Below are 24,205 nucleotides of genomic sequence, written 5' to 3' on the forward strand. Positions count from 1 at the left end.
GGTGTGGGTCACAGCTCCCAGGACTGGTTTGCTGTGAGCGTGGCCCCAGGCTGTAAGGGCAGACTTAGTGAGACTGGTGAGAAAGGTTATTTACCCACAGCTGGGAAAGGGTTTGGGGGTGGGGGTGGGGTTAGAAACTAACCACGAATGTTCTAGAAATTTTAAATGGTCTCCTGTAGATCACTTTGTTTGTTTGTTTGTTTGTTTGTTTGTTTTCCCTCCTGACTCTGTAGCCCAGGCTCATTTGGAACTCCTGGTGACAATCCTACCTCATTTCCCCAGGGAGATGAATCCTAGGATTTCAGGCGGAGCCGCTGTGCCTAGTGGCCCCCACTTTTTTCCCTTAAAGCCAAAGATAAGAGCAATGACATGACAATTCTAAGTTTGTCCTTTTAAGTTATGGCAGGTTCCTTCCTGACGAACTGGGAGCGATTCAGGGGCTTGAGGATGCTTGGGGGCAGAGAGAGGGAGAGAGGGAGAGAGAGAGAGAGAGAGAGAGGGAGAGAGAGAGAGGGAGAGAGAGGGAGAGAGAGAGGGAGAGAGGGGGGGGTTGTGATGGGTTTCCACTTAATGTTAGACAGAGTGGTGCCCAGGGCTTGAATGAAAGATGGTATGGTGTGAGCCCTGTTACACGTGGCTGGAGCAGATGCTGACATCTGTGTTAGGTGAGCTATTACCTGCCTTGTGAGAAGCCGGGCCAGGGACACGTAGCTCTGGCTTCAGGTTAGCCATAGACAGGACTGAGCCAAGAGAGGGAATGTTACCCCAGAGTCAAGAAGAGGAAGCCATAGTAATGTGATCATGTTTATAAACCATTACTGTCCATAGTTGTAAGGGTGTCAGGCTCTGCCTGCCGAGGACCTCAGAGGTGACTGCAGAAGGGAATAGAAGATTGTCCATGTGCTGAGAACCAGGTGGACCCAGGCGAGGCTTTTGTCTGTAGAGTGAATTAGAGGCTTTTGTCTGTAGAGTGAATTAAAGCACTATTTCTGGGAGCTGGGGACTCTCTAGGCGGTTTGTGCGGTGCCCAGAGGATGGCTGTCCCTCTCAGTCCCCCCTCTTTCCAGTGAAGACGAGGCTGGGTTAGAGGATTTTAGCGCTCCCCCTCCCGCCCCCACCCAGCTTTTGTGGTCTGTGTTTCACCTTTCCTTTCAGGGACCACTTCTTTTCTCTGTCACCCACTAAGACAGTTGTCCTTCACAGTTCCTGGGTGTTGGACACCCGAGGAACCGTGATGAGAAAGTGCCTTTTCTGGAACAGCCTCCAGCTATGCTAGGGAAGTCTTTAGATTTCTGGAGGCTCAGGGACCATGGGCTATGGTTAACAAATCCATCTCCGTGGGCTGAGTTGAGGCTTTCAGTTGGCATAGACCACCTGTTACTCTGTTGTATTCTGGGCTCCCAGCCCCCGGCTCTCACCCCACACTCATCCTCACAGCCCACATAAGACACTATCAAGCCAGGAGAGCCTCTTATCTCCTCCCCAGAACAAGCTGTAGGAGCCAGCACCCTACTTGGTTTTGGGGGGGGTGCGGAGTATCTGGTGGCAGTTTATTTCTCTCCTTAGGTACTCCTTTCTGACCTGTCATTTATAAACATGGTGGACTCAGAATTCTGAGTTTCTTAAGATATTCTTTCTTCCCCTGCATCTCTGATGAGGCCCCTAAGACCTAGGCGCTTCCAACCTCCACAGGTGGCAGCTGGGGCTCCTGGGTGGAAAGCTAAAGCCAGCCCTTGGGGAGACCTCGCCTCCCTGTTCTCGAGGAGCGGCCTGCTTTCCCGCACCCACCCGCCGCCGCCTGCAGTGGCCTGGAGTTTCTGCACTGCGCACTCTTTCCAGTTGTTCTGGCTACCACTTTTTCTTTATGGGGTATGCTGGCTCTGGATGTGACCGTGCTCTTGGGGACGCCGTGCCTCCTCACTGCTGATTGCTTCGTTCTTTCCCTGCCCCCGAGGTCACATTTTAGTTGGAAGACTAGAAATGCTGTGCTCTGGTTTTTTTTTTTGGGGGGTAGGCGTCTGTCCAACTGCCTTGGGGATTTCCAGGCGGTTCCAGTTAATGCTGGCTGCAAGTCTCTGGGCACAAACGTTCTCTTTCCTCAGGCTGCAGGGCGAGCTACCTGACGGTGCTGGTGAGGATGTCCAAAGATGCCATTAGGTGTCTGGGGATGGTAGGGCCTGGATATGGAGCCCCCGAACTGGCTTTCTACTGTCCCATTGCTCTCACCTAGGATTGGTCATATGTCACCGAGGGTTCGGGTTGCTGGAGGAGTCCTTTAGTCACCGGCCCTGAAGCAGGTACTTTTCACACATCACCCAGACCGGATCCCTAACACTCTAGGTTAAATGGCTTTAAGGTCACCCAGCTGGAACTTGACTCCAGCTCTGACTCATTCCCAGTGGGAATAGGACCCGGTGCTGTCTTATATGCCTGTTACTACCCCAGCTAGGAAAGGACAGTCTGCAAGTAGCCTTGAGGGTGTCCTCTCTCTCAGGTGGTGCTGAGGTCAAGAACAGCTGTCCTCCGGACATCAGTAGTCAGGCTGGGCCTCAGAGCAGCGGGCAGCTCATAGGAAGCATGGCATCATATGAGAGCAGGTTCTCCCTGGCAGGTGCCTGCAGTGTCTGGAACAGGAGGTCTGAGGGCTGGGTGGGGGGCGGGGGAGGAGAGCTGGGATTCACAGCCAGAGTCATGGGTGGGGCTCACCTCTGGACTGGCAGCTCTGGGTCCCTTGGGCTTTCCATTTTCATTCGGGTTTAGGCCACGGCACTGGCCCAGATTCCTCCCAAGCCGGCACGTTGGTATGAGCCGTCAATCTTCCTGTCAGTTCCGGGATCCCTCCGAGTCATGAAGTACAGTTGTTATATACCAAAAGACTTGTTTCTTTCCAAGGATGTGTGACCGGAATGGTGGGCGGCGGCTCCGGCAGTGGCTGATCGAGCAGATTGACAGCGGCATGTACCCAGGGCTGATATGGGAAAATGAAGAGAAGACTGTGTTCCGTATCCCTTGGAAGCATGCCGGCAAGCAGGACTACAACCAGGAAGTGGATGCTTCCATCTTCAAGGTAAAGCCCCCCCCCCCCCCAGCGTCCCCACGCGGTGGTTTCTGGTTTCCCTCTGGCTCTACAGGGATTTAGTCGGGGTGTCCTGAAGACTAAACAATTAACTCATTGTTTTAAGAGAAATGCTGGCTGAGGACTGTTTGGATCTGGCATGTCCCTGCCATAAGGTTAAGAGCACTTTTCCTACCTGCTCTGCACTCCTTTATCTCAATGTACTGCCGTGCTCTGCTCAGTGTACTAAGCATGGCTTTAGGCTTTACTCTTTGGAAGTAAGACTTCCTTCTTGGCACGGTAGAAACAGCCAGAACAGCGATGGGCTTCCATCGTTGCTTTTGGGTCAAGTTTCTGAACTCGCACTTGGCATTTCCCTGTCTGAGAGGAGTAGGTGCTACCACCAAGGGCACGCCAAACAGCTGGTGTGAGAGTCGGCCTGAATTGTCCTTCCCCTCTACCCTCAATCTCACCCTGTGTGGCATGGCAGGTGACATCCCTGTTTGCGTTCTCTAGTGACACTGTTTCTCCAGGGGCTCATAGCTCCTGATGTGATATAGCCAGCATTTGAAACCAGGGGGTCTGAGAAATAGAGTGGTCTCACTAGGGGGCCAGGACAGCCCAGCTCTGCAGGCAGCCTGGGTCAGGCATCCCCTGTGAGTTGTCACAGTCACCCATGTGTGTTTCAAAGGTCCTAGGCATCTACCTTCCACGCTGGGAGTTTCAGAGCCCTAGGTCATGGTCAGCCCATACTTCTAGTTTGTGAGGAGTTACAGCCTTGGTGGTCTGACCCAGAGCCCAGGTTGCAAACCATGGCCTTTAGTTCTGTGTGTCATGGGGAACTGGGGGTGCGGAGGAAGGTCATGAGGGCCATGAGGCCAACTGAGCTGCTGAGGGCCAGAAACTGACTCAAGACTGTGATCAAGCTAGGAACCAGCCTGCAGAGACTGTGGCTATCAGAACCATCTTGGATGTTGCACTCTGGGGGCCACAGTCTCCCATTTCCAATGAGGACTCTGAGCAGAGCAGATGCTGACTAGCATTGACAACAGTGTATTTGGCAGACAGAGCTCTGCGATTCTTCCAGAGAAAGGGCAGGGTTCTGGACCCCTTGTTGCATGGTACAGCAGGTCTCTTCAGCCAGTTCTCTGCTTCAGCGAACCTGGAGGCCTGAGATAAAGGCCCCAGATTTATACATCTTGTGCAATGTTCTTCACGGCCAACAAGCCGTTTCAACAGCACTGAGGAGAATGCGCAAGATTCCCGATGTTTCCGTTGGTTACGCAGTCACTCTGTGTGGCAATCTGAGATGAGACGACAATCTCGGCAGGAATGGCAGGAGACAAATGGGCACCCACCAGATCTGGGAGGCGAGCCTGGGAGTCGCAGCGCTTGGAGGGTCTTTTCTGAGCTGTCCTGTGTGGGGTGGCGGTATCTCTGCATCATCGGCCAAATACAACTTGGCTGTTGAAGGAACCTTGTGCTGAGAGGCCTTGGACACATAGAGCCATCTTGGGGGTGGTCTGGTTAAGTAGGAAACCTGCTATTCTCAGACAGTTAAAACCTTTAAAAAAAAATGTAGATGTTGAGGAAAAGGCACATGCTTGCTTTTCAATTGGGGAAGGAGATTATACCAGAGAGCCTAGTGCTGTCTGCAGGCAGGGTCTTGGGGCCTTCCTTCCTGTGCAGACCACAGATGGAGAATGAGAAAGACATTGAGCTTGTGTCAGTCAGGCAAGGGCTGAGATTCCTTGGGCGCTGCCCTAGACGGGTCTAACTGCTTATCATTTACTCAACATTCAGAGGGCCTTGAAGGATAAGGCAGGTAGGACTTAATTTTTATTGAATTTTATTTTGGGTCCAGGATTTACATAGTTCAGGCTGATCTCAAACTTGCTATGTAGCCAATGACCCTGAACTGCCTGAGTGCTCAGATTACTGGTGTGGGCCACCATATCTGGTTTCTATTGTGTTGAGGGCTGAACTCATGGCTTCATGTGTGCTGGGCAAATGCTCTTTTCAACTGAGCTACACTCCTAGTGTTCACTGTTTGTTTGTTTGTTTGTTTGTTTGTTTTTTTGAGAGGGGGTTTCTCTGTGTAGCCTTGGACTTGATTTGTAGACCAGGCTGGCCTTGAACTCACAGCGATCCACCTGCCCCTGCCTCCCTGAGTGCTGGGATTAAAGGCATGCACCACCGAGACCAGCTCCCAGTGTTAATTTTTTAAAGTGCAATATGACACAATATCAATGGAGCAAAACTTCAAGCAGCGGGTGCTGCTGTGGGTCCCAGGACTACCTGGGTACCCCCGAGAGACCATGCAGCCACAACAATCCTTTGCAGCTGATTTCTGACCAGATGTGGCAAGGCTCAGAATAGGCCCGTGCTGGAAACCAGTGGTGCCTCAGGGTGCTTGCTGACTGTGGGTTCTGATGTGAAGGTTGGGGCCTCCAGGCTGTCTTCACAGAGGAAGCATGAGACCAGAATTAGGAGTGAGCAGCCCAGTGCTGCTGAGACCCTGCAGTTCCATCATGTGCCCACTGACTTTAGCATCTTGCATTTCTTTAGGTGCCACTGGAGTGTGTGTTCATCCAGTGGTTTTTTTGGGGGGGGGCAGGGGGAGGTGTCTTCATTCCCAGGACAGATGTTCTGGGTTGCTATATCCAGGGAGAGGTACTGCCCGAAAATGCTTTAGATGCTGGGTAGGATGGTCCTCCCAACGGAGGTGACTCTTAGCATCCGTGGCAAAGAGACAGCCCTGGAATCACTGTCACAGTCCGCCAGTTGTCCTCATCTGCTTCTAAGCTCACAACGGTCCACATATCTGTACGCAGCCAGCAATGCAGTTTATAATAAAGGCAGGCCAGAATTGGAGACCGTCTACTTAAAAAAAAAATATTTCTAAAAGTGGGTTTGCAACTATGTCCGAGAGGAAGTGGCCACTCAGACTCAGGGGTGGGAATATGTGTCCAGCTACTTGCCGTGCAGAGATACAGAATTTGGCACCAACAGTGCAGAGAGCATTGGCCTTGGGCATAAGTGTCCCACCTTCCAGCCCCCAGTAGGTGTGCACGCACATGGGCATTTGGAAGCCAGAGGTCCATGCTGGGTGTGTCTATCACCTTCCATCTTGGTTCTTTAGACCAAGTCTCTCACTGAACCCAGAGATCACAGATGAAGCTAGATTGGCTGCCGGCGAGACGTAGTGTCCCATACCCAGCTTTTTTTTTCTGCAGGTGCTGGGGATTTGAACTAGAGTCATCACGTTTATGTGGCTAGCACTGCATTGACTAGGCCCCTGCTTTGACTGTCTGGTCTTTGCTTAGAGCATAAGCTTTGGGCAGGTCAGGAAATGGAATATTGAAAAAAAAAAAAAAAAGAGAGAGAGAGACACTTAACAGGGAGAACAATTTATTGCATTTTAAGTGACCCAGAGTCATGCAAAAAAAAAAGTAAAACATGATTTCTATTAAAAGGAGAGACTGATGAGCATATTCAGATGCTTTCACATGTTCCCTTTTCACGCTCAAGGCTTCGTTTGAAAAAGCAGAAAGTCTTTATTTTGACCATTCTGGTGAAGCCATGCCCGCTTTCCTCTTTAAGCTTTATGACCTAAACCCTCCTCTTGCCCAGGCCCTTCAAGCCACGGGGAGGACTTTGCCAAAGATGCATCCTAGGTTGTGGGGAGCCTGGGTTCAAACTCTGACTTTGCTGAGTATTCTTGGGGGACCCTTGCCCTGCTCTGTTCAGATGTGGTTGACAAAAGGCTCTTCCTGAAGTCCCATTGAGTGCTGACCTTGGACAAGAGTTGATGGCCAAGACAGTCTCTGGGGAGGAGAGGGTGTGCAGGCCAGTCTTCATGTTGAACTCTGTGGTTTGGGTCCCTCTGTGTTTACTGTGTTTCTCTTTCTTTCTTCAGGCCTGGGCAGTTTTTAAAGGGAAGTTTAAAGAGGGGGACAAAGCTGAGCCAGCCACGTGGAAGACGAGGTTACGCTGTGCTTTGAACAAGAGCCCAGATTTTGAGGAAGTGACTGACCGATCCCAGCTGGACATTTCCGAGCCGTATAAAGTTTACCGAATTGTCCCCGAGGAAGAGCAAAAATGTAACTATCTGTTGGGGCCAGGAAGCCTTCTGGGACCCTCCTTCAATTCCCTGCATCTTCCCCCTGAAGCCTTTAGTCTCCACAGGGCCACAGTAGGCATGCCACCCACAGGGTTTGGATGCCTGCGTTTAGCTAACCAGAGTTGTTCTGTCTTGTGTAAGCAGACATAGAGAGCTGGTCTGCTGATCTCACACGCCATGTGCTGTCAAGTGGCAGCTTCCTGCAGAGGGAGTGACCCCCCGCACAGAGGCCAGGAAGGGTGGCCGACTCTGGGTCATGGCTCAGAGAGGGAACCTGGCAGAGCCCCTGGAGCTCAGTGTGAACTCCCCTGAATGGGTGTGAGGCTCTGCCCTAGTAGCAGGTGATGCAGAATTACATTTTGCTTTCTAGCAGGTTGCAGGGTAAGATCCAGTGGGCAAGGAAGGGATGAGGTCATAAGTTTCAGTGAAAAGTTCTCAAGTTAGGCAAGACAGCAGCGGCGACCTCACTGATGGCCTCGGTGTGTGACTGCTGTTAGGGATGGCACCGTTCCTGAGGTTTATTCCAGCACTAAAGTCCTAAAAGCATCCATACAGGAATGAAAGCCAGGGATATCACAAAGCTGCCGCACTGCCTATGCCTGCTTTCTGGTTAGACATTACTAATCAATCAGAATTGAGCTCAGTACTGACCTCAGAATCTTCTTAAAGTAGCATCCTATGTATGCTACAGAAACAGAATCAGAGCTGTTTAATCTTCATGAGAGTTTGTGAGGTTCTTTGAAAGCCTTGGTTTTTCATAACCACTCCCCATAGCCATAAGAATATTTTGGAGTTGTGACTTTTTCCTTGGAAACTTACAGGCAGTCTGGTAATACCCAAAACCTTGCAATAATTCTTAGGGCTGTACACAAATTCTGGCCGTGTCCTTATTCTTCTGTGGGGGTACTGAACAGCAGACATAGAAGTTTTTTTTTTTTAAAGAAGTAAAAATTCGTGACTCAAACATATACACAGGGAGCCTGTGTCAGAGTGTGTGTCACACACCAAGGACTGACGTGGTGACAAGCCTATCAGAGAATATAAAGCACCAATATATACAGTGTGTGTGTGTGTGTGTGTGTGTGTGTGTGTGTGTGTGTGTGTGTGATCCCAGGACTCAGGAGGGTGAGGCAGTATGTGTGTGTGTGTGGTATGTGTGTGTGTGTGAGTGTGAGTGATCCCAGGACTCAGGAGGGTGAGGCAGGAGGATTGCACGCTGAAAGCCAGCCTGGCCTGCAGAGTGAGCCCCTGTCTCAAAACCAAAATCCCCAAAGAGGAAGCTGAGCCGACTGAGGCTTGACTGGCACAGGTGGCACCACTGCTGTTTGGCGGTGTCGTATGAACGGGTCATTTGGAGGTTAGTCAAATGCTGATGGATACCTGGTCTCACGGACTTTGAGCCCTAGTAGGTGACAGTGGTAAGGACTACACAGGGACAGTCCCCAGAAGATTAGCCTCCTGGCTCCCAGTGCCTGGCCCATTCTGGGTTGCCTTTGGAAGGCCAAACAGCCTTACTTGTCTGCTTATTTGTCCTCGCAGTGATTTGAAGCAGTAGGGAAGTTTCTCTCAGAGCTCTGCTCCCCCAGGATCATCCAGGCTTGACTTGGTAGATTACCCTGGGTGGAGCCCTATCACCTGTGGTGTTGGGGGGTGGAGGTGAAGGAGCAGCAGGGTTTTGAGCAGAGGAACACAGCATTTGCATAGTATTTATCTTGGCCCACTGTACTATGAACTTGGGTGATTTGCCAGCCTCTGGGTGGCTTGTGTGTGTGTGTGTGTGTATGTGTGTTGCTCTTGTTCTCTGCTTGCTCCAGCAATAACTTCTGAGATTCACTTGACATCTGGATGAAGCAATGGGGATATCACACAGGTCCCTGGGACTGGGCAGCCTGGCAGGGCCTTGTTGGTAATGATGTATCTTGTGGAGGTTAACCTCCCAAGGCAAACTTCTGACCAGGAAAGAAGGTTCATAGTGGGCCAGAACCTATCTGAACCCGGATGCTGGCAGATAAATGTGTTGGGCCTCTGGGAGGCAGGTGGAGGCTGTGAAATAGGGCATGTGTGTGACTTTACCAGGTGGCAGTGGTGCGTGCGCGCGCGCGCGCACACACACACACACACACACACACACACACACACACACACAGAGTCATTTGGAAAGGACAAAAAGGTTTCCTGCTACCTGGCGCCCCATCTTCCAGGAAATCTCTGGGTGTTTTTCAAACACCTGGACTAGCAAACTTATCTTTAACACGTGGACAATAAATGCCTGGTATAAAATGTACCAGACAGGCTCAGATAGAAGGAAGAAACCAAAGTCTGGTCCTTGTCCTTTAAAAGCCTTGTGTTCACAACCCCCCAACCACCCACTTCTCTCTTTTGACTTGCCTGATCAGATGACCAGGCCATGAGAAGGGATGGCTGAGCCTTTCCCAAACCTTCCAGCAGCTGCTGGTCAAAACCAATAAGGACGCTCACCACCTCTGTCTCCTTAGCTCAGCATTTTAAAGAAAGATTGCAATGCTGGGCGGCCCTGGGTCATGGTGTTCATCCCATTTCCCATAGGCAAGCTGGGCGTGGCACCTGCAGGCTGCATGAGTGATATCACGGAGATGGAGTGCGGACGCTCAGAGATGGATGAGCTGGTCAAGGAGGTGAGTGGAGGCCGCCCCCAGGCATCTTCCAGGGAAGAACAGACACCGAGCAGGGAAGTGACACTCTCCCCTGAAAAGGCAGAGTGAGGGACTCCCTGACTACCTTCCCAGACACCAGCCTCCCTGCACTGGTCACCTGTACTGGTCAGGTTCTTCCTGTGGGCCACCAGCAGAGCTCTGTTACGCTCCAAGCTTACTTAAACATGTTGAGTCGCAGCTTTGAAGATTACCATCTAGTCTTCTGCTGGCTTTAGGAACAGACTATTAAACGGCCCCACTGCTTCCGGTCATCCTATTGGCCCTCATGGCGACTAGATGGCTTGCTTTTTAACACACAAATTTTACTCCTGAATGTGCTATTGGATTGGATGACTGAGACCATTAGGATTTCATTCACTGTGCTGGGGACCAGCTTGTGAGCCTGTGCCTACCTAGTTCCCAGCAGCACACACAAAACACAGATCTTAGAATAGCCCACTGACTCACGCATGATTGGTAGCCTGCAACTGAAGACGCAATGGGATCTTTTTAAGTCAAGCAGGTGGCTTTTTTGTGTGTCTGTTTTTAGCCGCCTTATTGTATTCTTTTAAGTGTCTATACAAGGTGGTGCTTTCATAGCTAAAACACCCTATTAAGCTCATGTAAAACAAGGTGAGGGCACCTTAGGTAGCAGGTGGCCCAGACTCTGTCACCTCAGCTACCCAGGAGGCTGAGGTGGATGGATGGTAAGTTTAAGGCCTGCCTGATATGTAGAACAAGCTCAAGGCAGGACACTTCATGAAACCCTATCTTGAAATGCAAAGGGGGGAAAGGCTGCGGATGTAGCTAGGTGGTAGAGTGCTTGTCTCTCGTGCACGAAGTCTCGGCTTCCATCCCCAGCACAGAGACCTCATAAAAACAAAGCCAAGGCTATTGTTAGCAATGGTACATCAGTGGTCTGCCTTGGCGGCTTTCTGTGGGACAGGGCAGTCAGCCAGGATCCCCCTGTCCCAAGCTGCCCAGCTTTGTGACACAGGGCGGTTGTGACGTTCTGGGTGGCCTTGATTCTGTATCCCTCTCTCATTGTCCTGTTTTCAGCATAAGCCTTCCATGTCAAGTCTCCTAAGCAGCGAAAGGTGGTTTCAGGACCTCTCATAATTGGACTTGCCCACCATGGCCCAATATCCCCATGGCTCTCTCTGAGAGAAATTCTCAAAGCAAAGCATGGTTGGCATAGTGTCACTGCTCAGGGTTGCCCCAGAGCTAAGCCATGCCTCCCAGCATCAAAAGGCCGGCAACTCTTTAGTAGCCTTGACGAGGCTGGTTAGACCGCCAGCCCAGTGGGTTTGTAGTCTAAGACCTTTTAATTGCAAACTGAAGCTGAGATAAAGGGTATATGGCTTTAGTTGTGTATCTGACATTGGGTTCTACAAACACGGCGTTTGGGGGGTGGGGAGGGCCTGTGTTGGTGGCCCCGTGACTCAACTGCTCTTTTCTGTCACCTGGTCCTCCAGCCTTCTGTGGACGAATACATGGGCATGACCAAAAGGAGCCCGTCTCCCCCAGAGGCCTGCAGGACCCAGATCCACCCTGACTGGTGGGTCCAGCAGCCCAGTGCGGGTGAGTGTGGGTATCCAGCACTGCCAGCCCTTAGGCACTTCATGCTGTGGTGGGAGGTTCTGTCACTGTTAGGATCTATGCCCCCGTGGAAAGCTGTTGACTCCAGAGGGCAATAAAATCATAGCAATGGCCTGAGGTAGCCAAGCTGCAGCCTCCCAGGAAGTCACAAAGGTCTTGGTGGATAATAGGTAGTTATGCACAGCCACTTTCTTCCTGTTCTCCCAGAAAGTGGATAGGAGGAGTCTGATAATATCCCCAAGACTCAAGGGAGGCCACAGCTCTCAGCTACCTGCCTCCTTCCTGGCTCGCCATTAGGTTTGCTGTTCTGTTCAGACACTTATGACACCCCAGTGTCAGGGACAGCCAGGGCTTTGGGACAGATGGGAGATCGGGAGCCCAGTCAGGAGTGGGTAGTAGCTTGGAACCACTTTGGACAGTTTCATGTCTTGGTGGGGCCTCTGTTTACTCATCCATAAAGTGGGGGCACCAGAACCCACCCGGTGAGATCACAAAGTTAAATAAAGGAGTCACCTCTTTGTTAGAATGTAGGGGTACACCCAGGCTGTAGATCCTTAGAGAGTCACTCACCTAGGCTCCTAATACAGTGTGCGAGCAAATTTTAGGGTTCATAGGCACCTTGGTTTCTTCCTTTGCCTATTTCCTGCTAAGACAGGAGCTGCCAGGAGATCTGAGACCTCCTGGCCCTGCAGGCTTATGAAACTTTTAGGCTGTGGGTGTTAGTGCCTTGTAAGCATCCCTGTGCTGCAAGGATGCCTTTGGGAAAGCTGCCCAGGCTCCCAGGCTCCCAGGCTCCCACGTGAGACAAGTCCTGGTCATTGTATATAGTCCAGTGACATTTAGGCCAGGTCCTTGGGGTAGGAAGGACACAAGGACAGGATACCACAGCACTGTGGAAGTCCCCTCTGCCCTGGTGGGTTTCTGTGTGTGTGTGTGTGTGTGTGTGTGTGTGTGTGTGTGTGTGTGTGTGTGTGTATGTGTGTGAGCCTGAGAGCTCACACAGAGTGACATCTGCCCGTTAGCATCAAGACCAGCATCAGCAGAATCCTATCCACACCCCAGGGATACTTGGGTCACACCCTGCTCATTACATCAGCCCAGGTAGGAATTTGCTTTCTTTTCTCTGTCCACAGGCCTGCCACTGGTGACCGGGTATGCTGCCTATGACACACATCATTCAGGTACCAGGGTACTCTGGGTGGGCATGGCACAAGCTCTGTTTGAAAATACCTTCATGACGTGGGTGGGGTCATGAGGTCCTATGGACAAGTGTGGCCTGGGCAAAGGCTTCAAGGACTGGGTTTTCTCCCCATTCTGTGTGGTCTGGGAGCCAGGAAGTGGCTCAGCTTTGTTTCTCATCTCCCTGAGGTGGCCATAGTCATCCCAGAGAGTCTTCAGGGGCAGCTATGTACCAGAGAGAGTGTAGCCTGTCCCATTGCCTTGGCCTTGAGTCAGGGAATCTGGCCTCTTGGAGCATCAAGTTCCTCACGTGTGAAATGCTGTGAGAATCCTATGTGACACACTGTTACTATCACTGTCTAGAAGGGGCACGGTTGGCCAATGTCACTTGTGCAGGGTCCTTCACCTCCTCTCACCTCCAACTCCATAGCAAGAGTCATAATGACGGTTGTAGTGGGTGTTGATGGTGATGATGTGGATGGCATCAGTGCTGCTTTAATGGATAAAATGGTCCTTCCTCTCAGAGGAGTTTAGATGAAGAGCAAGCCTCTGTTTGAATTTTCCACTTCTCTCCTTGTGTCTTCTGTCTTGTCTGTGGGCCGTGTTATTTTGTCTCTGTGGTGTGTGTGTGTGTGTGTGTGTGTGTGTCTGATATCTGTCCCTAATAACGTGCTTTTTTTCTGTATTTATTGAGCAGAAACAGAAAACATAGTATGTGAAAGGACTAAGGGATTCTTTTTTTGGGGGGCAATGTTGAGATAGAGTTTCTCTTGTAGTCCTGGACTCACTTTGTAGACCAGGCTGTTCTCGAACTCACAGAGATCTGCCTGCCTCTGCCTTCCAAGTGCTGGTGATTTTTAAAATATCTTTTTTCAAATAGAGATCTGGAACAGAGTTTTACAAGAGAGAAGTTATATTGCTGATCCCAGCTGACCCAGAATAGCACTTGGAACTGCAGACATGTTATTAATTTATATTCTCATGTTGCTTCCAACACTTATGGGATATTTGTTTGTTTAAGTTTGCTTTTAACCTCTTGGCTGTATCAGCAAATGATTAACATAGTGTGTACACATGTGCACGTACACACACACACACTATTCTGGGTTATAGGCATTGAAAAGTACATAATTTAAGATTAAAGCTATGCATATAGCTTGGGTTGCATGGTTTTCTTACAGGCAGATTAAGCAGGCATAGAACAACCTAGGGAGTCAGACCAAGGCATAGCTTTAAATGCTCTCAAGGCAAAGTACTAACCTGGTTGTGGGGCCAGGCAAAAGTTCAGTTTCTGAGGGCAAGAAGCATTTCCAGAAAAAGCTATTCCCACAGATGTCATTTCTGATGGTAAGATGATGGTAGTGCTGCTGCTGCTGCTGCTTAGGCTGATGGTTCTGGTGCTGATGGTACTAATGGTTCTGATAGTAATGGTGATAACAGTAATGGTGGTGATGCTGATTCTGATGGTGCTGATGGTGATATGCTCACAACAATGGTAGTGGTGATGATGGTGGTAGCTGGTGTGTATGGTGCGATTTTGGTGGCCAGAGTCAAGGTTCACACTCCTGTGGGCTCTTTTCTAGCCGTGCCTTTGACCTCCTCTAAGTTATAGAGATAGGCTCTTTCCCACTTCACAGGCCCTGCGTGGTGTGTCTGATAGGAGTCGGGAATCTGCCCCTGGTGTCCCATCCTCACAGTTGCTTGCTGTGGGACAGGTGGCATCTCTGTTCAGTCCCAGGGACTATTGTGTTGTGTATTGTCTGCTTTCATGGCGGACTAAGTGGCATTCAGGGAGAAGCATGCCCTATGAACCATCATGGAGGTAGGAGTAGGTGCTCCCCAAGTAAGGAAGATACAAAGGAAATGACCCTCTGTCTATAGTACCAGCCCGTCTGTGTTGGGTCCTTCTAGGCCTGGCTGTAAATGGAGACCTGAGCTTGTAGAAGCTACCACAGGTATTTGCCTCCCAGCTTGTTCTCAAGGCCTCCTTAGCCCACTCACAGGAGGCCTGAGGTCATAGGCTGAGTGTTTGGCCTTGTAAGTCTTGGGCTGTGGCCCTGGGAGTCTGCTGACCAATGTATTCTGGCTGGGCCCAGGGCTGAGGCCTTCTGAGTGAGAGGTAAAGTTAGGCTCAGAGGAGGAAGTGGCGTTGAGCCCTATGGAGCTGCCTCAGCACAAATGGAGGAAAGCGAGGAGTCCCCAGCCACTGCTGAGAGCAGGCACTCTGAGCTCCTCTTCCAGAACCCAGGTCAGACCCCTGTCTTCCTGCCTACAGAGATGACACAGAGAGTGAACTGGGTGGGTGGGTGGGACAGCAGGGAGCAGGCGAGACCGTGGCTCTGTGCAGAGCCTTGGCTTTGAGGACTGCCCCGCGGTAGCTGCCTCTCTGTGGTACCCAACGTTCTGCGCCTTCAGATCAGGTTAGGATAGACTTCCTGTTTATCAGAAAAATCCATAGGTATGGCTTTTACATTTTATTTGTCTTTTGAGATACTAATAAGAAATGTGTAGCCCAGATGGTCATGAGCTCACACCACTCATGTCTCAGCCTCCAGTTTGGGAGGCATACGACACCCCTCTTTATTTGCCAGCTACCCCCATATCTCTCTCAGTTCAGCTCTGCTGTGAGCCCTCTCAAGGCTGCCAGTTTGTTCCCAGCCTGTGTGTATTCAGTGACTGGATCAGGCAGTGAGCCTTTCTTGTGTGTCTTAGCATTTCAGAGTGAGCAGAGGGTATAGTGTGAGCACAGAGCACAGTGTGAACACAGAATAGTGTGAGCTCTAGGCACAGTGTGAACACAGGGCACAGTGTGAGTACAGGGCACAGTGTGAGCACAGGGCACAGTGTGAGCGCTGGGCACAGTGTGAGTACAGGGCATAGTGTGAGCACAGGGCACAGTGTGAGTACAGAGCACAGTGTGAGCACAGAGCACAGTGTGAGCACAGGGCACAGTGTGAGCACAGGGCATAGTGTGAGTACAGGGCATAGTGTGAGCACAGGGCACAGTGTGAGCCAGGGCACAGTGTGAGCACAGGGCACAGTGTGAGCCAGGGCACAGTGTGAGTACAGGGCATAGTGTGACAACACAGTATATTGTGAACACAGGGCACAGTGTGAGCACAGGGTATAGTGTGAGCACTGGGCACAGTGTGGACACAGGGCACAGTGTGAGTACATTGTATATTGTGAACACAGGGCACAGTGTGAGAGGCAAATGCAGTGCTGGGAGCTCCATTCATTTAGAATGAAGTCCGACATTGTCCCAGGGTACAGAAGGGATGTGTCAGTTCATTGGTGATGTAGACACAGAGGACAGTCACGTCGCTGGTGGGGAGTACAGGGAGTGAGGAGTAGGTACACTGGTACTGCCACTTAACTGCCAGCCAAGCTGACTTGGGCCTCAGTTTCCCCAAATGTGAAATTGATGACATGAAGCCAAATAGCGGACTGTTTGCTCAGGTGACTTAGAGCCTTATGTAGCTGCAGCAGGGGACCACAGAGTCTGTGGACAGTGGTGGGCACTCTGACTGATGGGAGCGGAGCCCCATGGAAAGGTCTGAGGCTTCCAAATGGGCAGCAGTGTTAGCCCGGGCACAGTCCCTTTCAGATGATGGTGCAGCTGGTGACTACACCAGGACACCTCAGGTTTAGGTTTGGGGAGCTATCAACTTGTGTGGTCCAGAGGGAAGCCCAGACTGGTCTGAGGTGCCCAGGGGAAACTTAAGATGCACAAGGCTGCTGATGGTGGAAATTCTGTCCCTAGCAGTTACAGAGCTTCTCCAATAGCCCACAGCTCTGGGCTTTTCATTCCTACACCATCTGAGGATTTTCCCAGCCCCTCTTGTGGGAGCCTCACCCCCAGGCTGGCTGTCGGAGGTGGGGTGGGCTGAGGGAGTGGACCCTCTGCATTGTGTTTGTCTTGTCTTTTTCACTTTCACTTTGTAAGTTTATCTGGAATGCTGTTGTCCTTGCCTGTGAGAGGACAGCAACGCCACCTGAGGTCAAAGCAACAGAAGAGTCAACAAAAGCAAAACACAGAGTTGGCAAATTTCCAGCCTCACGGCTCAAGTTCCAAGTCTCCCTCCAAAAAGATTGTTGGGGTTATTATGGTCCGTTGGCACCAAGCTGACGCTCTTCTCTCTTTTGTAAAGTTTTATTTGTTGATTAGTTTATGTGTGTGGATCTGAGCGCGTAACCCAGGCTTTGCATGTATGAGGCCACCACTTCCCCTTGGAACTGCACCCCAGCTCTTGAGGTGACAGAGTGAAGGGATGACAAGGGTGTAGCCTATCGATTGATCGGTCGGTCACAGTTCCCTCCTGTGTAGCTTCCAGGCAGAGTGCTTCCAGGTCTTTCTGGAGGATAGGCTGTGTGCAGGATTTTGCAGGCACTTTCAGTCAGATTCTGGGGAACCCCATGTCACTGTGTGTGGAGAGGATACTGTGATGCCCATACTTTCACGGGTCGAATAGTGGCGCAGTTCCCAGGCCTTTCTAGTTGTGTGGGTATGGTGTGTATGTGTGCGCGCGTGCGCATGCATGTTCATATGTGTATGTGCAGATGCATGCAGATGCATGTGTATATGAATGCATGTTCACATGTATGTGCATGTAGAGGCCAGAGACCAGTCTTAGGTCTCATTTCTCGAGCACAGTCTATCTTAATTTTTGAGACAAGGTCTCCCACCTGCTTGGATCTTATCGAATAGGTAAAACTGACAGCTTTTCTCTGCCTCTCAGGGGCTGGAGTGGTGGTGCAAACACCACTTGGAAGGAGGAATAGATTCTGAGCCTTTGGGAAGGAGGGACTGACACTCCCCCTCTGGCAGCCCCCTGACTGCCCTATGCTCTTGTCACCCCACAGCCTTCTCCCAGATGGTGATCAGCTTCTACTACGGGGGCAAGCTGGTGGGTCAGGCCACCACCACCTGCCCCGAGGGCTGCCGTCTGTCCCTGAGCCAACCAGGGCTGCCCAAGCTGTACGGCCCCGATGGGTTGGAGCCGGTGTGCTTCCCGACGGCTGACACCATCCCCAGTGAGCGACAGAGGCAGGTGACCCGGAAGCTGTTTGGGCACCTGGAGCGTGGCGTGCTCCTGCACAGCAACCGCAAGGGCGTGTTCGTGAAGCGGCTGTGCCAGGGCCGCGTGTTCTGCAGCGGCAACGCGGTGGTGTGCAAGGGTAGGCCCAACAAGCTGGAGCGCGACGAGGTGGTGCAGGTCTTCGACACCAACCAGTTCTTCCGAGGTCAGTATTGAGCCATCCTGCTGCCCTTGCCTTAGAGTTCCCGGCCCCCTCCATCCCTGTGCCACCTGCACTGTGGACCAAGTTGACATGGCATGGCTTTGGCAATGGTATAGCCAGGGGACCTTTGAAGCCCGACCTGCAGGTTCTCCCTAAGCAGCCTAGAGAGCCCTTGCCTCAGTTTCTCCTGGGTAGTCAGGACAGCAGAGTCGGAACCTTTCCCTTCAGTCTTTTTTTTTTTTGAGACAGCATTTCTCTATGTAGCCCTGGCTGTGCTGGACTCACTTTGTAGACTAGGCTGGCCTAGAACTCACAGCGATCCACCTGCCTCTGCCTCCCGAGTGCTGGAATTAAAGACGTGTGCCACCACCGCCTGGATTTCCCTTCAGTCTTATTGAAGCCCACGGTTGTTTCCTAGCCTGAGAACTGCTTAGAGATGCAGAGTCCAATGCCTCAGCCAGCCCAGGCTCAGCTTCTGTGTCTTGGCAGGGTCCCTGGGAAGGTGGCCTGATTCACTGTGTCCAGCCTTCAGCCTGTGGGCTGCATGCAATCTAGGATAGCTATGAGTGAGGCCCAATATAATGAATGCTCTTACATGGTGGTACACGCCTTTAATCCCAGCAATTGGAAAGCAGAGGCAAGTGGATCTTTGTGAGTTCGAGGCCAGCCTGGTCTACAAAGCGAGTCCAGGACAGCCAAGGCTACACAGAGAAACTCTGCCTCGAAAAGCAAAGCAAAACATTATGAGATTTTGTTTTTGCTATTTTTTAAAAAACTCAGTCACACAGTGCTCAACTGTGAATTCTTTATGACATCTTGTTGCAATGTTATGCAAAATAAACGTGTGTTAGCCCCCTGGTTGAAGTGCTCTGACACTGACACTGTGCGAGACCTGTGTCCTCTCACCGCCACCCACTAACTTTTCTGGCACAGAGGGGAAGATGTTTACACCCTGCCTGAGTTTCTTCCAAGGCTGGGGAAGGAGTTAGTACCAGCAGCCACCTACTGCGTGCCAGCTTCTGTTCTGTGCCTCTCTGTTCTCTGCCCTTTGCCTTCGCCAGCCTGGTCGGGAGTTACTGTTGGGTCTGAGAACTCTAAAAGCGGTGGTTCTCAACCTGTGGGTGGACCCCTTGGAGGGTTGTCGGATGACCTTTTCACAGGGGTAGCCTAAGACCACCTGAAAGCACAGGTATCTGCATTACGGTTCACAACAGTAGCAAAATTACAGTAATGAGGTAACAGCGAAAAGAATTTTATGGTTGAGGGGGGTCACCACATCATGAGGAACTACATTAAAGCGCTGCACATTAGGAAGGTTGAGAACCAGTGGCTTGGATGATGAGGGTCCTGGGAGGGTAGGATTGGCAGGTGTATGAGCTCAGGTGTGGCAGCATCAGGGTTCCACTCGCTGGAGTCACAGCATCGCAGCCAGGCAGTGTCACTCTGAGCACTCTGCCCGGCTCAGCCCTGACACGCTGGCCCTTGGAGCTGGGCAGCTAGGAAAGCCACAGCCCTCCACAGCTGCAGCACAAGTCTCCAAGTCTCTGCTCTGGGGAGGCTGAAAGAGGTGATGCCAGAAGGCCTGTCACCCTAAACTCATGTACCCCCCTCCCCAGGGCAGGCAGGGACTATGGCTCACAGTGAAGGGGCTGGGGACTAGGAACTAACTGTACCACTGCAAAGTATGCAACCCCAGCTAATAGGTATGGAGGTCCCCACCCACAATCCCAGGCCTTGAGGGACTGAGGCAGGAGGATCATCAAGAATTACAGGCCAGCCTAGACTACATAGTGACACCCCATTTCCCTAAGCCAAATCCAGACAAGCAAAAACCGTTCCCTAAAATGTCTAGCAATACTTGGGAGTGACAAACTCCACAGGTCCTTGTTGAGTTTTGGCTAAGGGACCACGTGTCCAAGGCCCTGGGGGCCTGGGCCTGACCACTTTATCCTTGGGTATTTGGGGGAGCTGAGACTCTCTTCCAAGCTCTGTCTTGTAGCCCTGGGACTTGACTACAGCTCAGAGGCTCACGGGTTTCTGTGTTTCTCTAGAACTGCAGCAATTCTACGCCACTCAGAGTCGCCTTCCTGACAGCAGGGTGGTGCTGTGCTTCGGTGAGGAGTTTCCGGACACAGCGCCCTTACGCTCCAAACTCATTCTGGTGCAGGTGAGAGCTGGCGGCATCTGTCCTGTGCCCAGGCATCCTAGCCCTCATTTATATAGGTCCAACCTTATCCCAGGGTGGGAGGAGACAGTAAGGATTGAGCATTCCACTGTGCTACCGGCCAGCCTGTGGTACCTACCAGCCTGTGCTACTGGCACAGACGTGAACGAACAAGACAGCCCAGGGCTCTCGCCATCTCTACCTTGTCTTCTCACGTTGGGGACCCTTCATTTGTGTATCTCCCTCCTTCTCTCCCTCCCTTCTCCTGCTTTCTCTGTCTCCTTTCTGTTCCATCCTCTTCAGAAAAGCTCCACTTGTCCAGTGGCCCTAAGGTCTAAGTGGCAGACCACGGTTTATTTGTCTCTGGTCAGAACAGTGGCAGTCTAGTTATAAGGGTGGCATTCTGAGCGTTGGCTAGCCAGGTTGGAGGCAACACTTAGCAATCTGCAGGAATACAGCCTGGCTGGCTGCTTCCTGTCGCGCGAGGAATGAAAGGAAGGCCCCAATTCTCCTTCCTCCCGCCTCTCTTCTGACTCTGTACACGGCCTCTCCTTGCAGGTGGAGCAACTGTATGCCAGACAGCTGGTGGAGGAAGCAGGTAAGAGCTGTGGTGCTGGTTCCCTGATGCCAGCCCTGGAGGAGCCCCAGCCAGACCAGGCCTTCCGGATGTTCCCGGATATCTGTACATCACACCAGAGACCCTTCTTCAGAGAAAACCAGCAGATCACTGTCTAAGCCTCTCTCTCTCTCCCGGCACCCCACCTTGCCTGGGGCTCAAGCTTCGTGATTCTGTGACTTAGGGAATTCTGAAAGGATGTGGACCCCACTGACGAGGGTGGGTGGGTGGGTGTCCTCCACAGGGCCTCAGGAAGGCCAGAGATGGACATGCTCCTACTCATGCAAGCGTTGGAAGCTTGCAAGGCTTGTGGTCAGAATCTGTGATGTCCCCATTACCATCAATGGGTGTTCTTTCTGCATGTTGAGGTGATTGTCACTTTGACAGTTTAAATCAGCCTGTGGCAATAGACCTGCCTTTGTCCTTCTCTGGCTGGGAGGAGAGATTTATGACTTCTTCTGCTTAACTGTATATGGAAGAATCTTTTCACCGTTGAGCCCCTTTCTTTCTTTTTTTTTTTTTGATAGAAAATAACATTATTTTGAACTTCTGAAATGAGGTGGTCCCAGGTAACCTCTGTTCTGAATGGTTTTCACTTTTTAAACAATATTTGTATTTTCGCATGCTATACTGTAAATCACTTAAGACCTTTCTTGTAAACCTGGTAGATTATCAGTGTCCGTGTAGATAGATCCTGCTTATGGGCTTCACGTAAAGTTTTGGCTGTAGCACATTTATTCACATCACGCCATGACGGCTGGCAAAGCTTGTGTGGGGCACAGCAGGACCAGGAACTGTGTATCACCCCATGTCAGCTGGCAAAGCTTGTGTGGGGCACAGCAGGACCGGGAACTGTGTATCACCCCATGACGGCTGGCAAAACTTGTGTGGGGCACAGCAGGACCAGGAACTGTGTATCACTCCATGTCAGCTGGCAGAGTTTGTGTGGGCCACAGTAGGACCAGGAACTGTGTAGAGGACCCACTCATTGACATCTTACACCCAGTCCTAAGATGCAGTAAAAAGCAATGCCCAGGTTACACCGTGGGCTTAGCAGTGCCCACCCGCGTACCAGTGAAAGGTACACGTCCTACACAGCGTAGGGCAGAGTGTTCACCTGTAGCACGCTGAGCAGAAGCAGGGCCAGGGACTTAGGGCACTGCTTGGTGGCTGAGGGCCATTTGTGTCCCCAGTCTGGCTGTGCAGTCTAGTATCTAAGTGACTTAAACCAGTGGCTGCAGGCCCACCTCCAGGGCCGCTACCCGTAGGAGTGAGACGTTACCTGGAGCAGTGAGCCACTGCCAAGGATTTAGTTTGGCTATGAATGCACAACAGGTACAGAGGCCGAGCAGATGTGGGCGGAGGGAGCATGCCTTCCTCCCACTCGTGTCTGGCCACAGAAGAGACCTTCTCTGTTTGTTCTGGACCATTCCTCATGTGCTCAGCGTTCCACAGTGAAGGGCAGGAAGGGAAAGGTTTACCTGTTGACTGTTGTTCTGAGAAGTGGGGGGAAAATGTGACAGGCTGGAAGACAGCCAGCAAGGAGCTAGACAGGCTCTGCCCTACCACCTTGAAAGCCAAGGATCACTGTGAACTTCATGGCTAATTGTGTGAAGGTGGGCCGGCTCAGCAGGCACAGTAGCCCTGGGGCTTGCTTCTCCTCCTCAGCCGAAGCCAGGAGCATCTCTTCTGAAACCATGACAACCTGTCTGCTGGCCACTTGCCACATGTCACTCCCCTTCTGCCTCATTGAGTGCTAATGCACAAATATGCAACTCAAATATTTATTTTTATATCAATTTTTAAAATGTTGATCTTATTCTTTATTAAAAGAAGTTACTCTTTCATAAAAGTAATGTTTGTTCCTTGTTTTACAATATCGCTCTGAAATATAATCTTCATTAGATTCCAGTGTATTTATGTTTGTTTTTATTTTTAAAATGAAGAAAGGATCTGACTCTGTAGCCCAGGCTTTGAACTCATTGCAATCCTCCTGCCTTAGCCTCCTGAGTGATGGGAGTATAGACATGAGTCACTATGGCTTTGAGGAAAAAAAAATTTTTTTTTTGAGACAGAGTTTCTCAGTGTGATAGCCCTGGCTGTCCGGGACTTACTCTGTAGATCAGGCTTGGCCTTGAACTCACAGAGATTCGCCTGCCTCTGCCTCCTCAGTGCTGGGATTAAAGGCATGTGCCACCACAACCCTCCAGACAATGACAGAAAGGTCTGGAGAATAGAAGACACTAGAGAGTGCAGCGGGGAATACATGGTGTATAGCAGAGGTGTTGTAGGGTTTCGGTGAACTCAGGCTGTGTGAAGTGCGGGAGGGCATGGAGGAAGGAGATTGCACTAACAGCACACTTCTGGAAGCTTCTGAAAGCATTAGTGAGATGGTCACCAGTCATAGAGATGAGGAATGACCTCCCATTCACACACACATATTGATGCTACAACCAGTCCAGGGGCCATTCCAGTAGCACCTGGGAGCTCAGCCCCCACTGCAGGTGGCCAGGGGCTGCTAGCTCAGGTGGGTAGTTACCCCCAGCACACCCTGCCTCTGAGTCAACACATATCATCTCTGCTCTCATGGGATCCCAGAGACAGGGCCAGTTAGTCACAGCTTATAGATGTGGAAAATGAAGCTGAGGTCCCTGCTTGGCTGGTGTGAAGCCAAGTCTGTGTTCTGGGAACACAGTTAGGAGCCACTGCACGGCCCTTGACCCAGAGGACAGCAGACCCCGGGGCAAGGGACAGCAGCTGTTTCTGCAGTGCGTCAAGTTGGTTCCAGAGCACTCCACCAGGAATTGTGTTTACAAGCAGCTCTTCTCTGAATGTGGAGAGAGTAAACTCAGCCCCAGTTTGTGTCTCTCAGAGTTCAACTCCTGGACAGAGAATGGATCCTGCCACCCTCAAGTGTGGGAGGGAAATTGGAGTTTCTGAAGGAAGGGGCCTCTGGAGATATGACGTGGGTCCTCAAAGAGAAGTGACTTTCTGTGGATGAAAAGTGTTCGGCTCACAAGGAAAAGCCATCAACTCCCTCTTGGGATCATACAAAGACCATAGGAAGTTGGTGTGTGTCAACGTGGTGGCTCTGCTTTGCTGCCTAATTCACTAATGCCTGTGAGATCCACTGGGGGAAGCAAGTGTTCTGTTTCCTCTTGTACCATCCACATAAGACTCAGGAGACAAGCAGGGAAGAGCAGGGTGCCATGGGGCGAGGCCAAGGTGCACCTGCTGTGTGAGGCCTCAGTTGGGCTAGTGTAGCCTAATTGGAAAATGCACGGCCGCAGGACAGGATAGGCTTCCGCAAGGCTCCCCAGCTGCTCATGGTTTTGCCTCTCGGTCCCCTCATCAGGAAGCGGTTCGATGCCACATACCAAGGAGCAAACAATGTAATGAGCAACCACGAGGGACTTAGAGAAGAGCCTGCTGCTAGTGAATACCAAAAGTAACCCTAGTTTCCGTTTCTCACTCATTTGTAGTTAGGCCGTGAGTGATTAAATAGTTGTGCTGTAAATATTAAACAATTCTTGCTAGTGAAACCACAGTGCCAATG

At 51.2% G+C, this 24,205-nt stretch overlaps 1 protein-coding gene across 1 annotated transcript; it reads left to right on the forward strand.

The window, feature by feature from the left end:
* Positions 1 to 2,882: 2,882 nt before the first annotated feature.
* On the forward strand, positions 2,883 to 20,873 carry Irf8 (interferon regulatory factor 8). The gene is made up of 8 exons (XM_051168765.1): positions 2,883 to 3,067; positions 6,975 to 7,158; positions 9,744 to 9,832; positions 11,326 to 11,431; positions 12,583 to 12,630; positions 17,492 to 17,872; positions 19,921 to 20,036; positions 20,592 to 20,873. The coding sequence occupies exons 1-8, from the start codon at positions 2,894 to 2,896 to the stop codon at positions 20,766 to 20,768; spliced, it is 1,275 nt and encodes a 424-aa protein (XP_051024722.1). The 5' UTR covers positions 2,883 to 2,893; the 3' UTR covers positions 20,769 to 20,873.
* Positions 20,874 to 24,205: the final 3,332 nt, after the last annotated feature.

Source organism: Acomys russatus, chromosome 26 (assembly GCF_903995435.1).
Source record: "Acomys russatus chromosome 26, mAcoRus1.1, whole genome shotgun sequence".
Taxonomy (NCBI): Eukaryota; Metazoa; Chordata; class Mammalia; order Rodentia; family Muridae; genus Acomys; species Acomys russatus.

What these genes read in the sequence shown, in the direction of transcription:
- Irf8 (XM_051168765.1), top strand. Translation starts at nt 2,894, where the DNA reads ATGTGTGACCGGAATGGTGGGCGGCGGCTCCGGCAGTGGCTGATCGAG. An exon ending in TGGATGAGCTGGTCAAGGAG is followed by an intron (nt 9,833 to 11,325) that starts GTGAGTGGAGGC and finishes CTGGTCCTCCAG; the next exon opens with CCTTCTGTGGACGAATACAT. An exon ending in CTATGACACACATCATTCAG is followed by an intron (nt 12,631 to 17,491) that starts GTACCAGGGTAC and finishes GTCACCCCACAG; the next exon opens with CCTTCTCCCAGATGGTGATC.